This window comes from Episyrphus balteatus, chromosome 3, assembly GCF_945859705.1.
Source record: "Episyrphus balteatus chromosome 3, idEpiBalt1.1, whole genome shotgun sequence".
Classification (NCBI taxonomy): Eukaryota; Metazoa; Arthropoda; class Insecta; order Diptera; family Syrphidae; genus Episyrphus; species Episyrphus balteatus.
In genome coordinates this window covers 65,945,575-65,960,090 of record NC_079136.1, presented here as the reverse complement: position 1 = coordinate 65,960,090, position 14,516 = coordinate 65,945,575, and the positions used below count along the sequence as shown (strand labels likewise).

At 30.1% G+C, this 14,516-nt stretch overlaps 2 protein-coding genes and 1 long non-coding RNA gene across 3 annotated transcripts in view; 2 read left to right on the top strand and 1 right to left on the bottom strand.

The window, feature by feature from the left end:
* LOC129913675 (fatty-acid amide hydrolase 2-A) overlaps positions 1 to 14,516 on the top strand; it is a 35,068-nt gene that overhangs the window by 456 nt on the left and 20,096 nt on the right. The gene's annotated exons all lie outside the window — the stretch shown is intronic.
* LOC129913678 (uncharacterized) lies at positions 972 to 1,332 on the bottom strand. The gene is made up of 2 exons (XR_008772080.1): positions 1,206 to 1,332; positions 972 to 1,149 (listed from the first exon to the last, which is right to left on the bottom strand). It is a non-coding gene; the product is annotated as an uncharacterized LOC129913678 (long non-coding RNA).
* On the top strand, positions 3,554 to 5,223 carry LOC129913676 (succinate--hydroxymethylglutarate CoA-transferase). Its single transcript, XM_055992468.1, has one exon. The coding sequence runs from the start codon at positions 3,803 to 3,805 to the stop codon at positions 5,105 to 5,107; it is 1,305 nt and encodes a 434-aa protein (XP_055848443.1). The 5' UTR covers positions 3,554 to 3,802; the 3' UTR covers positions 5,108 to 5,223.

Here is a 14,516-nt window from a genome sequence, read left to right as displayed (position 1 = left end):
GAAATTTAGCTATTTTCTGCGTATGGTACATTTTATCCATTAATATCTTTATTGTATTGCATTAGGTATTGCGTAAGAACAATCAGGAATAAAATAAAATAATGATAATGATGATTGCATAGATATGGTATTTAATCCATTAATTCTTAATGAATTATGCATTTTTAGAATCTTAAGTGTTGGTCAAGTGCTTACAGATAGAATTTATTACATATACAGCAACAGCTTTATAAATGTTTATCGAATGCAAATTATACTGGAAATTGAAAAGATAAACAATTAGCGTAACTCTCGCAGGCAGTGTATCAAAATTTGTAGTAGAAAAATACAATGTTTATTTATTTCATTTTAAAAATAAATTCAGAGGAAAATTGCGATGAAGTAATTAATCAAATAAAATAAATAGGATTTTTTTAGTTAGAGTTCCTATTTAATTTGTGTATACACTTTGTTTATTTAATGGACGGAAATGTTTAGCATTATTTTTCGTAAACAATAAATACACAATATAAGTAGTATAACAACTATATAAGTTATTAAAAGTGCATGTCACACATGTTAGAATAAAAGTGTAAGGAGCTGGGTTCAACGGAGACTACCTGAACTAAAGTTCTGTTTTTTTTAGAGGTTTTGATTGATTAGATCAGCGACGCCAGATTAAGGGATTTTTCCCGTTTTTCGGAATTTTTTTGCCTCAAAGGGAAAAAGGGAAAACCAGTCCAAAAAACGGGAAAAACTGTCAGCTCAAAACTTTGGCGTTTTAATACCAAATCGACGTGCTAAAAGTCTCGCAACGCTGGATCATATTTCGTAAAAACTTAGATAAAATTTAAGTAATATTTGGAATCTCTTAAAAATAAAAAAATTGACTTGATTTGTGTTCCCAATCCTTAAAAAAAGCGACTATGTCGCCCAAACGGCAAAGCTTTCCAACTATAAAAAAATATATTTAAAAAAATAAATAGATACTATTACATATAAAACTATAGAATATTATAAGCTTGTTTTCAAGTTTGTTCTCTTCTTATAACTCCAAAATACACAACAAGCACAATTATCTTTGCCAAAAAGAGTACGATAAATAAAATTGCTCCGGAAATCTTCAGTTTTTCACTACAAGATCTTTCACTCCAAGGAATACTTCGTTCACTGTAAATAAAGATTAATTTGTATTTATATTTTTAACTTGATTGTTTGTGACCAACCCTCTTGAAATATTCATTTTATTAATTAAAATAAAGTAAAAGAAATTATTTAAATAAATTTGACAACAAAATAATGATTGACATTAATGTGAAAATGTTTTGTATGTTTTAGAAAAATCAGATTGAATTTCCAAAATAATAATAAAAAAAAGGTAAAGTGTGGTAAAGTAAATTTATAAAATAAGGTACATATTTCTTTTAAAAGCGTTACGATAAAATAATACTACGCCTTTTTAATGTCGACGGAATTTTATAAGTCTGTTATAAAAAAAAAAATAATAAACTACATACACCACATGTACCTACATAATATTTGTTTAGTTGACACAGCTATCTATATCACCACGACGATGCAATATGCGGCACTCTTAACTTTTTATGTCGTTTTTAATGAAATTTTTCTATGGAAGCATATCCATATTTGTTATAGTAGTGAATAAATCCCATTCGCAATATCAAATTATGTATTAACTTTAAACACAAAAGGTCACTGTGGCGTATGTGTAATATTTTATTTTAAATTATAACTGGGAAATACTTTCGCTGACAGTTTTCGAGTGAGCAATCGGTCCTTCATTTTAAACCTAAGCCGAATTTTTAGGCTAACAGAAAATCTTCGGCCGAAGCCGAAGTCTAATGTTGAAAAAAGTCAAGAATTCTCCTTTCCAATTGGATAAAAATATTATTCTTATTTATTTATTTATGATGGCACACATGTGTTTTGAAATTTTTGAATACCTATGTACCTACCGAAGAAAAGATTGCAATCTTTTCTTCGGTATTCAAAAATTTCAAAAATTGAAATTTTTTCCGGCGCCTAGTACGATGCTCGATATAATAAACAGATTCTTCGGCTTTGGCCAAAACTTCGGCCTAAAATGGCCGAAGCCGAAGGTTTGGCCGAATGGTGGTTTTTTTGGCAGAATTCAGCCGAAGCCGAAGTTTCGGTCGGACATAAGGTCACTGACCTTATTCATTTTTTAATGCAAAAAAGAGATATTTTCTTAGGACCAAAATTAAAGGTACTTGCCATAATGATCAAAAAGGAAAAGCATGCTTTTTTTAATTAAGAAAAATTTACAAAAAAAATATTATTTCTGGGTATAGAAAAAATTTTTTTTTTTTTTGTAAAATAAATAAATACATAATAATTATTTCAAAAACAGAACAATCAATCACGCTTGTTAAACTATTTTGGAAACTATTTTTGAATATAATAAAAACCAATTAAAAAAAAAAACAGCTCCAAAAATTTTTAAAACTGTTTTCTTAAAATTTTTTGTTATATGGTGAGTTTGTTTGAAGTTCAAAACATTTGAAAAGGTGTTTTTAAAATTTAGAAGGTGATTTCCAAAACCATCTATCGGGAAAAAAAACGAAAATTAGATATTGTCTTATTAACACGCCAGGTCTTATTAACACGCATCTGATTCAATCAAAAATAAATTTCTAACAGTATAGAACATATTTCCAAAAACTGTACCAATTAAACAACAAAAATAAACCCGATGATGGAGTAAGACACTCCGAAACGCGTCGCCCATCAATAAATATAAATAAAGTTGTGAAAATAATTTGAATAATTTTAAATAAAATAAAATTAATAAATAGTGTTTTTAATTTTTTCATTTAACTTATTTTACTATAGTAAATTTCATTACTACAAACAACTTGGAGACTAAAACCCCCAAAATTCAACAAATTTTAAAGTTGTATGCTTAACGTTTCATAAAATGAAATTAAAATTTTTAATGAATTTTTACAAAAAAAAAAAAAAAAACTTGAATATAATAAGTAACTTTTTCTTTAAGAGCAAATGTTTATTAAATAAAATGCACGACTGTAGGTATGTCACGAAGTCTAAAAATTCTTATCAACTTGAAGTCTATGAGCAAACCATTCGTGCGAATTTTAGAAGTACACCACATACTTGAAAATTCCATTACAACTAATTAAAATAAAATTTGTTTATAAAATATTTAAAAACCTTCAAACGTTGCTTCACAAAATTTATAAGCACACTTTTAAAAAAATTGAAATGTGCTACAAACTCATTCTTCTCTCTCTCAATTATTTTTGTAAACATAAACAACTTGTTGGTTCAAGATTATGGAAAAACATTTCTCTTCAATTTTGATAAGCAAAAGATACAGATACACAAATACATATGAATTGTTTGTCCCTACCTACTATGGAACAAAACCCATGCAAAAGTCAGACTAAATTTGAAAACTTAATTGAAGATGAGGCTTTTTGTTTTAAAAAATCGAAATCCATCACAAATTGAAAAACTTAAATAAATGTAGGTATTATGTTTCATAAATTGAAGGCTACAATTGATTGTTCATTTACAAGTTTAAGTTCTAAACAAGATACGTTTAATTTACAATTTTAATTCAATCCAATTTCAAGACCATTTTATCCCACTGTGTATCGTCATTGTTATTAATCTATATTCACTTCATGAGACACGAATTCATTCAGTTAGTAATTTCAATAACTTGCAGACAAACAGATGTGCGTGGGTTACTTCATTGCCAAACTTTCAGTTTTTTTTTTTGTTATCATAATTATTGAAGCACTTGAATTATTTTAATATGTTTGTCGTGCGATCGCGTATTTTCACTCTCTCCCCTCATAAAAGTATCTATTTTTGGCGTCAAGTTCAATCAATATCTTATGACAATTCCAATCCAAATGAAATTACCGACTCACACCCCCTCAAGGGCGTACGTATACTCGATTTGACACGAATTATTGCTGGCCCATTTTGTACCATGATTTTGGCCGATCTTGGTGCCGAAGTAATTAAAGTCGAAAAACCTGGGAGTGGTGATGAATCTCGCAAATGGGGTCCACCTTTTTTACCAAATTCCAAGGACGCTGTTTATTTTTTGGCATCAAATAGAAATAAAAAAAGTGCTTGCATTGACATTAAGAAAGGTTCACATATTATAAGAGAGTTGGCCGCAAAGAGTGATGTTTTAGTCGAAAATTATGTTCCCGGAAAGCTGTCAGAATATGGTTTAGATTATGAGGGTATTAAAAAAGTGGCGCCCGGGTTGGTGTACTGCTCACTAACAGGCTATGGATCCGAGGGCCCCTATAAAAATCGCCCTGGTTACGATGTGATTGCAGCTTCAATTGGTGGACTTTTACATATAACTGGAGAAAAAGACGGACCTCCGAGTAAAGTTGGTGTTGCAGTGACTGATGTAGCAACAGGTCTTTACGCTCATGGAGCGATTTTAGCTGCACTGCTACAACGACAGCGTACTGGTTTGGGACAAAAAATCGACGTAAATTTATTCTCCACTCAAGTTGCTATGTTGATAAATGTCGCAAGTAATTATTTAAATGGTGGTATTGATGGAGGACGTTGGGGAACAGCACATTCTAGTATTGTACCTTATCAGGCATTCAAAACAAGCACAGGTTATCTAACTGTTGGTGCTGGTAGTGATGAGCAATTTAAAGTACTTTGTAAACTGATGTCATTAGAAACCTTAAGTGATAATCCAAAATTTAAAACCAATCAAGATCGAGTGTGTAATCGAACAGAACTTATTGGACTTTTATCAGTGGAATTTGCTAAAAACTCTACAGATTATTGGATGGAGAAATTTGAAAAGTCTCCATTTCCAGTGGGACCTGTGAATAGTATACCGGAAGTTTTTGCTGACAAACATATTCAAGAGATTGGATTAGTTAAGACATTGCCACATCCATTGGATGGAAGTGTTAAGGTGGTAGGACCACCAGTTAAGTTTAGTGAAGCTGCGAATGATGCTCGCACTGCACCGCCATGTTTGGGTCAACATACTGATGAAGTTTTAAGTGATGTTCTTAAATATTCAAAGACTGACATTGAAAAATTACGACGTGATAGAATAATTCAATGATGTTGAAGAAGATTTTAGATAATTTGGCATTTTTGTACAATGAAATAAATCAAAAATAATTTTGTAAGGTTGATAAAATGTTTTGTTGTTTTAAATTGGAGACAAATTTTAGAAAGAAATTAAACTATCCATTAGTTTAAAGAATGGACTTTTTTTTAAATGTATTATTGCCATCAGATGTTAAAAAATATATTTCGAGAGTAATTGAACTATTATGATCCATTTGAAATTTCGTGACTTCGTCGAAAAGAATGCATCTTCATTAATGTGTGTTTTGTTCATACAAAGTTATTGGAATATAGTTTTTAAGGAATTCAATTTTCAAAAATATAGCTATCTCATGTTTTTCAAATAAAATTATTTTTAAGTTTCTTTAAATTTTTGTTTAAAACTAGAGAACACGTTATATTCTGAAGGCATTTATGATTACGAGCTAAACCGCAATTCTACTCATCATTGAGACAGGATCAGATTTTTTTACGTAAAATTAACTTTTATACCTACCATTTTCATACCAAATCGAAATACAGCTTTCTAGGGAAAACCTCAAATTCTCAGCAAAATCCATAAGACTTCTGTTCTAATACATTTTCCTTTTTCAAAATTTAGTTCCTCTACTTGGATTAAAATTGGAACACCGTTTTGTTTAGTACTTATAACAGTTAATTGATACATGACATTTAGTGAAAACTAGAAAACATATCCTTATGTAATGTAACCAGATCGATGCGAGTTTTTTTTTAAGTCTTGTTTTGAGTTGGGTTTGTTCGGCGAGTTAAGAAATATAAATACTAAATAAATTTGAAAAGAATAACTAACTAGTTACTATAAAACGTATTGAATTGTTCTAAACTATAAGTTATTCGGAAAAAACTAGTCAAAAGGAAAGCTTTGGCAATGTTGACTTCTGAAAATCAGGATTGTTCAAAGTCAAATTTCATTTACTAATTTCAACAAACAGGCTATTCTGATAAAAGAAAAACGTTCATCGCATATAACCTTCAAAAAGACTTGTTAAAAATCAAGTTTTAAATAGAAAACCATTCATAAATCTATGGTAAAACCTTAGAGGATATAATATATGGAGTGCTTGTTCCTATACCTAATACATTGTAACGCCATATGCATGGATAGGGGTCGCTGCCTACGTTTTTCAGTGCGAGTCCGGTTCCGCAGCTGTAAATAAACACGCTTGTTGATGACAGCCATCAAATGAAAATAAAATGGAGGCATGCACTCATCGAAAAACTTAAAGAAGCTAGAGCCCTCTATAAAAGCTCACGGAACTAACAGCACAAGCACTCCATATATGTGCCCTTAATTATGAAAGTGGACTAAGTCACTCCTAAAAATGGCATCAAATCTAGCCTAAAAATAATTATTATTTAAGGGGTAAAGTTTATTTTAACGCGAAATTGCAGTAAATAAACTTCTTTATTGCTCCTCTAGTGATTTCATAAAAGAAATATAATTAAATCGTTATAAGAAAATTATTATTTAAGTTTTTCTTTAAACAATGCAAAAAGTGACTTAGTCCACTTTCATAATCAAGGGCACATATTATATCCTCTAAGGGTAAAACATAGGTTTTCAACTATTAATTTTCGAGTTTTCATAAATGTTTTTTTATCTATAAAAAAAAACAGCACTTTACTACAGTCCATTGAATTAGGGTCATTTAAAATTTTTGAGTACTTAGTTGGAAAAAAAAGTGATATAATATTTAAAACTGATGCAGGTGAATTTAAATTTTAGAACGCAATTGTAAGCTGGGTTATTCAAGGTTCCATAACAAAAGAAATTGAGAAAACCCAAGGTGACCATTTTTTCAATTTTTTTTCAAATGCCTTTAAGGGGGGAAATCCCTCTGAAATTTTTATTTCAGAATTTTTTTTTTCTAATAAATTCATTTATCAACGAAACTATTTTCAGTGGTCTTAACCTTAAATGAAGCCTCAAAAGTCCCTAGATAGTCCCGAATCTCATGCGCTCCGAACCTACCACAGTACGAAAACGTAAACTTTAAACACATTATTTTTCTCGAAAAGCGTTTTTTCCGCGCAGTGCAACGTAACTCAAAAACTAATGAAGCTATCGACTTGAAATAAAAGGCAAATTACTCGTTTAATAACACTGGTCAACAAAATTTGACTTTTTTTTTGCCACAAGAACCAAAATATACTTTTCTAGTATTTTTCGGAGTGATGAATCCGAATCTGAATTCAGAAAAATTTGATTGGCCTCCGTTTTTGAAATATTACCGTTATAAAATGCTAAAAAACGTCATTTTGGCTGTTTTCGAGGTTCTGTTTTTATGTGGGGTAATTCATTAGAAACAAATTTGTAACGGTTATTATAAGAACTGATATTCTACTTTCAAAAACTGTTTACATTTTCCCGACATCTCTTTTATTGCTCGAGATATCTTAAGTTTCAGTTAATAAGCCAAAGAGAAACTAAACTTAATTTAAAGATTAAGTCTCTGATCACAGAATTTTTGCCACAAGAACCAAAATATACTTTTCTGAAAGTTTTTGGGTTGCTGAGCACGAATCCGCAATCAGAAAAATTCTATTAGAATCCGTTCTTGAAATATAACCATTATAAAAAAAAAACCTTTTTTTCACTTTATAACGGTAATATTTCAAGAACTAAGGCTAATAAAATTTTTCTGATTGCGGATTCGAGCTCAGCAACCCCAAAAACCTTCAGAAAAGTATATTTTGGTTCTTGTGGCAAAAAAAGTTTAATTTGGTTGGCCAGTGTTGTTTCTGATTTAAAGACCGCTGCTTAGATTTTAAATATCTCGGGCAGTAAAACAGATATCGGAAAGATTTAAACATTTTTTGAAAGAATAAAATCAGTTCTTATAGCCACCGTTACAAATTTATTCACAATGTATTACCCCACATAAAAACATAACCTCGAAAGCAGCCAAAATTACGTTTTTTTTACATTTTCTAACGGTAATATTTAAAAGACGGAGGCCAATAACAATTTTCTGACTTCAGATTCGAGTTCAGCACATCAAAAACTACTAGAAAAGTATATTTTGGTTGTTGTGGCAAAAACCTTGTTGACCAGTGTAATTGGCCACTGCATGAACCTAAAAGTTTAATAAAATATTTATAATAAATATTTTTTTTAACTATTTCTTTATAAAAAAAACATTGTGTTTTTTCGTTTTTTTTGGTCTCTAATTTTTATTTTAGACTTGGTTTTACTAAATTTAGGTTCATGCAATGCGTATAAATATATTTTATTGGAAAAAAATTTCTTTTTTGATCATAAATAGTTTTCTGGACCAGGGCATTGCACGGCGCAAACGCGAGGTGTCAACTTCAAAGAGCTGTAGAGCCCCCATTTTGTTTTTTTCTTACTTCAAAAAATTGTATCAATACTTCATAATATCAATAATATCATATACTTTTCCAAATTTCAACAAATGCTTTCGGTTTTCCAACAAAAAAATATTGAAAAGGCTGTCTTCAAGAGGGATTTCCCCCCTTAACTCACAAAATACATGGTTACACCGAGAAAAAAAGGTGACCTTCAAATAAGATGATTTACACCTTAGATCCCACCACCTTAAAACAATACCAATCTGGTTAAATTCTGTTTAATGAACTTCATTTCAATTTAATGTGAATTTTAATCTTAAAAAAACCGACAAAAATAAAAATTTTAAAATTATGGTCACTTGCAGTTTATCATTTTTCTAAACAGTGAGAAAGCAGATGGTATGGCACTCGCCTAGTGACCCAACAGTTGAACAGTTGTAGGTTCGATCCCCAGTGGCTGCAAGTTTCTTTTTTCAATTAAAATGTTTCCACTTAAGAATAAGATGATTTCCCGCTTAAATAAAGTGCACTTCTTTTAAATTTATGCATTCAAAAAATTAAGAAGATTTGTCCGCTTAATTTAGACAGAAGTCATCTTTGCAAAAAAACCATGTAGAAATCCGCTTAATTTGGTGTGGAATCCGTTTGTTTTTATAGGTGGTCTTTTTTCTCCGAGTACGAGTTTTTTAATTATTTTTCTGCTTACTACCACAACTTACCCTATCTACCTTTTTCTTGTTGAAGTTGACTTTTGGGACACCCTGTATAGAAAAATATTTTTGAAAAGGTCTTGATACAAAAGAATTTTTGTATCATACGGTCAAAGCAAACTAAATAGTATTTCGCCTGAAGACAATTACGATCTGGCGCATTTATAAACGTGGCCCTAAACCTGAAAACAGAGAAATACAAATTCTTTAAACCATTAGATAATGTTAATGGTCAGAAAATAGTTTACAAAGTTTAACTAGTTTCATTATCTGTTTAGCCAAAATAAAAAAAAATATTACACATACACCACAGTGACCGTCAAAGTTTAAGCTTTATAAGAAAAGAATAATACAGAAATAGTTTGCCATGCCAAAAAATCAAACTAAAACTGAATTTTCTTCTTTTTAAATTTTTTTATTTTAAAAAAGTCTTAAACAAATGTTTTAAGGTAATAAAATTTTTAATAAATAAAATAAATCTACAAAAGTTCACATTTTAATTGCAATAAGATTGTTAAAAATTGTAGAAGTAAAGTTTAATGTGAAAAATCTGTCAAGCTTTTCTTATTCAAATTGAGTTCGCATTGTGTCCATGTGTCATGACATGAGTAAAAAAAAATTAAATAACCGAGAATGGATACAAATCTTCTCCATACAAGACATTCAAGACATTACACCTTTAGTTTCTGTCATATGGGGAATTCCAAATGGAAAAATTTCATATTTATTCACATAGTTTTATAGATTCATGGTCCTTCAGTTATTTTCCATCTGATTGTCGCCGTCAATAGTAGGTAATTACTTTGTGCATTATGACTCAAAATCCAAGAATCTCATATACTTGTAACATACCTATCTTTTGTAGCCACAAATAAAAATCACATACCGTGACGATAAAAATAATAAAAACCGCGTGAAAACGAATCCAACAGATGATGCACATTTTTCTTTTATTTTATATGTATAATTTATGTAATTCAATGGAAAAAAAGAAAACCTGTAATCTTATTAGGTTTTTAAGTTCATCGGCTTTCTGTTCACAAAAGTCCTTCACTTACTTCCAATGTGGAAAAAACGCAGATCTTACCAAACAAGTTGTGTTATTTGACTGAGCAAAAAAAATAGTAAATTTTTTGTTTTGGTAAGAAGGTAAGGCAGTTATAACTTGAAATTACCTACATATTGTACCTATTTACTACATGCCGCAATTGCACAGGTTGTTTAGTTATTGCTTTGGGAAGACTGTCAGACTCATCTTAAAGATTCATAACTACATACTTATCTTTTTGCTCTGTTTCCGGAATTTTTTTTTCGGAGGACACTACGTGACAGGGTTTCATGAGTCTTTTTTTCGGACGATTTCTTTGTTTCTGATTCTAGAGCAATAATTAAAATGTCGGAATTCGGAAGAGCAATTTCAGATTGGAGGATGGGGCTTATCGAGACATTTTGTATGTTGAAAAGTTTGGAGTTACCAATGTAATACTGCGAAAATGTTTTTGAATATTTTGTATCTACTTTCTCTAAAAATCAAATTGCTTCATGAAAAATTAAGTCCAGTTAAAAAAACTGTTAGTTGTCTTTGTTAACAAATTATATCCTTTAGTAAGCTAAAAACCGTTATGTAAAATTTGGTAAAAATTTAGATTTGCTTAAATGGGATCTCAAAAAAGAAACATAAATGTTAAGTTCTAGGTTTTTTTTAACTAAGTCACAAAAGGCACTGAAATATTAAAGCACAAAAGTTCTGGGATTTGGGTTTAAATTTAATTCAATAAAATTTGGATTGCAGAATTTCAAATTCATAGAGGTTATCAATTTGTCTGTATTTTTTTTTTTTTTTTTCATTTTTGACTGGGTGAACCAATTTTGATAATTCTTTTTGTTTTCGAAATCTGGTGCCTGCAGAGTTCAGCTTGGACAATAGAATCCATGAGAAGAACATAAATCCAAGTTTCGTTCCAAAGAAATCGGTTTTGTTTTTTTCTGTTAAAAATGATTATTAAAATTAACCTTTTGTATGTTTCCTATGCTTTTCACGTCAGCTGTGTGATTGTTAGATTTCATGATTTTACAATAATTGGGTACATAAAACTGTTACAGATACATATTAAAAAAATGGGCACTTCAAGATGCTAAGATAATCGGAAGTGCTTTATAATGTTAAATGATTTAATAAAAATGGACAGCTGCCTCGCTTTCTGAATTAAAAATCTCAAATTTTTATAAACCATCATCTTTATCATTTAACCAAGTTTTAAGATTCAAAAGTATTCGTAAGTGCATTCAAAATGTTCCATATTCATTCAGAGGAAATGGGTGGCTACCACGCCCCATGAGCATACAATGGGCACGTTCAAAGAGCTAACATAAAGCTATCGGATAGCTTTTTGTTGTTGTAAACAATGTTAAAAATTAGCAAGGAAACGAACCATTTTCTGTCAAAAAATAATCTGAAGGTATCCGAGAATTTCTGGTATACCTCAGGTATTCGAGTGATCAGATGATAAACATTTAGTTTTTTTTTATTTTGATTACTTTTCGGGCTTAAAAATAATAATAATAGGTGTTTGAACGTGCCCAATATAACATTTTAAAATGTTTCCTTTAGTAGAAGTTACCAGATCTACCATTCTACCAAATTTCAAGACTCTTTTATAGTCGAAAGTTCTCCACAATGTTTGGTATTAATTTAGCGAGCAGTAGAGGTTACCAGCCTGCCGAATGAAAATTTTAAATTTGTTTAGTATGAACTACAAGTCCAATCTATCCATAATAGGATACTGTCTAAAACAGAAATATTTCTACTTTTTTTCAAAATTAATATACAAAGCTACACAGTTGCAGAATTATTGGGTTAAAAATGCTGAAAAATGAGAGATATTTCTGTTTTACTCAGTACCCAAACAGCTTGTCTTAGCTCCAAATATATATATCGATCAAGTCTATGAGACACAAAAAGAGCTAGAATTTTTTAAACTCGATGAAATTTCATCAAAAAAAGCAAAAAAAACATTTATTTTTATGTGCTCATGCTGTTAAATCAATTTTTTTGTTTGACAACATATAAAAATATACCATGTGAATTATACCATGTGAAAGCTTATTGTTTTGCCTTTTATATGACGTATCAATCTCATTTCAATGATGCCTACAAGAGAAGTTAGAATTTTTTAAAGTCAACCATGTCGAATTTCCAGACTGAGATTACGGTACTTCCTACACCGCCGCACTGTTGTCCAAAATGACTTATCTCGTTGCAAAAATCATAACTTTTGAACGGATTGAGGTAGCGGTACAGTTTTTTTTTTAATTTGAAGGAAATTTCCAGGGCTGTTACACCAATGAATTTCAAGAAAATTGTTTTACAGGGTGTTTAGGAATCATCGGCCGAAAACCGATTTTCTTAAAAAAAAAAATATTTAAATTAAAATTGGTATGCCATTTTGTAGAAATCACTAATTCACATCTAAAAAAAAGTTCAGATTACATTTTTCCATGATATTACGATTATAGAGAATGCCAAAAAAGTTGGTCCCGGAAGTCCGTCTGTCTGTCTGTCTGTATAAGGATCTACAGCCTAAACGGATGCACCGATTGACTTCAAATTTGGTATGTAGCATTTTTTGGAGACCCTCCAGAGGGGTTTTTGGAATTAATTTTTTTGGGCCAAAAATAACGGTACTTGTCATACACCAATTTCAGTAAAGCTGTAATTGCCCAAAAACGGCTCCAACGATTTTGTTTAAAAAATTAAAATGTAAGTTTGAAAACAAGGTCTATCTTCTAATGAAAAAAATTTTTGTTGGAAAATCATTATTAACGGTACCTGCCATAGAACGTTTTTTTTTAAATCCGATATTCTCCGAAACGGCTTATTCGATTTCAACGAAATTTTTTTGAAGAAGCACTTATATAACTCAAATAAAGGCCAAAAATAAAATTTCAAAAAAAATAATTTTTGGACTCGCCGGTGGCTGGTCATGGGCAACAGATCTCCACAGGTGTTTTGAGGTATTTTTAAATTTTTTTCAATTTAAGATTGTGTAACTTGTAGAGCACGTAACGTTATGTGTGATATATCAAATAAAAGGTTACGTTATCAACATGCGTATTAAAGTTAAATCAAATTTGTATGTGAAATAGATCAAAAGATATAACGTGTGTTGGAAAAGAACATCTTTTTACCATTATCTCCGAATTTTGAATATGAAATTAATTGAAATTTTGTACAACTATAATTTATTTAATTACCTATCTACAGTACAAATTTCATTCATCTATCTATTAATACAAAAAAGTTGTAACAAGTTGAAGTCGTGTCGCGTTTTCGTTTCATCTTGTTTCAAATCACTACGATACTAAAGAAGTTTTCACTTCAAAAACTAAAATCCAAGATGGAAGCCAAAATGTGAATTCCCCGCGTTATGATATTCAGCCAACTCTCTATCGAATGAGGAAAAACATTTGGGGACGGTACAAACTGCTGGGTCAAAGTTTAAATGCACTGCACTACTTGAATCGGTAAGAACTAACATTAACACTCAGTGAAGTAGGTATACTTTGAACTCGGAAGTCAAAAGCTATGAGAGGCTACTTGGGTAAATCTTTTCAATAACAATCCATTAAAGTATTTCTCAAGAAATTCCCTCATAAAAATATGTATAATACAAACATATTTATTTTACCTAACAACTAAAAAGGTCATTTTGTCAATGATACTGTGATGGCAATACCAAAAAAAAAAAATAGTTTTTAAATAGTTTAAAATATTTTAATTGTTTCACAAGGCTCACATTAAAGTTTAAATCATTTTGAACTTAAAAAAAACTTTCCTTTATTACTTTACTACCTACGTATGAACCCAAAAACTAAATTTGTAATTGTCATTTACTTGATGGTTATAACTTATAACAATTATCTACCTGTGTATGTTTATTTGTTTGTTTATTATTTGTTTTTTTTTTCTTTTAATGTCATCATTCGTTTCATTTTTAATTTTTAGAAATAAAAAGTTAAAAGTCACGTTTACACAAAAAAAAATAATTTTTTTCATTTTGTTTGTGGCAACTTTTTTGTCGGTAGTATTAACAAATTAATAGATGTAGGTACACATTACACAATGATTACCCTTCAATTTTAATTTAGTTTCCTTACACGAAGGTTCTATACGCTCTTATGACCCATTGAAATAATAATTAAGTACGTCGACTCGAGCTTAGACTCAATTTCAAAAGCATGTGAGATTTTTTGAATCTTTTTTAGCATTATTTTTTTTATACAAAAACAACTTTGAAATGTACAAATCTTTTACTATTTCAACTTGTTCGCTTTCACCTTTGATAAACAAATTGATCT

Bases quoted from the DNA above. Each gene is read 5' to 3' on its own strand.
- LOC129913676 (XM_055992468.1), top strand. From the start codon at position 3,803: ATGTTTGTCGTGCGATCGCGTATTTTCACTCTCTCCCCTCATAAAAGT.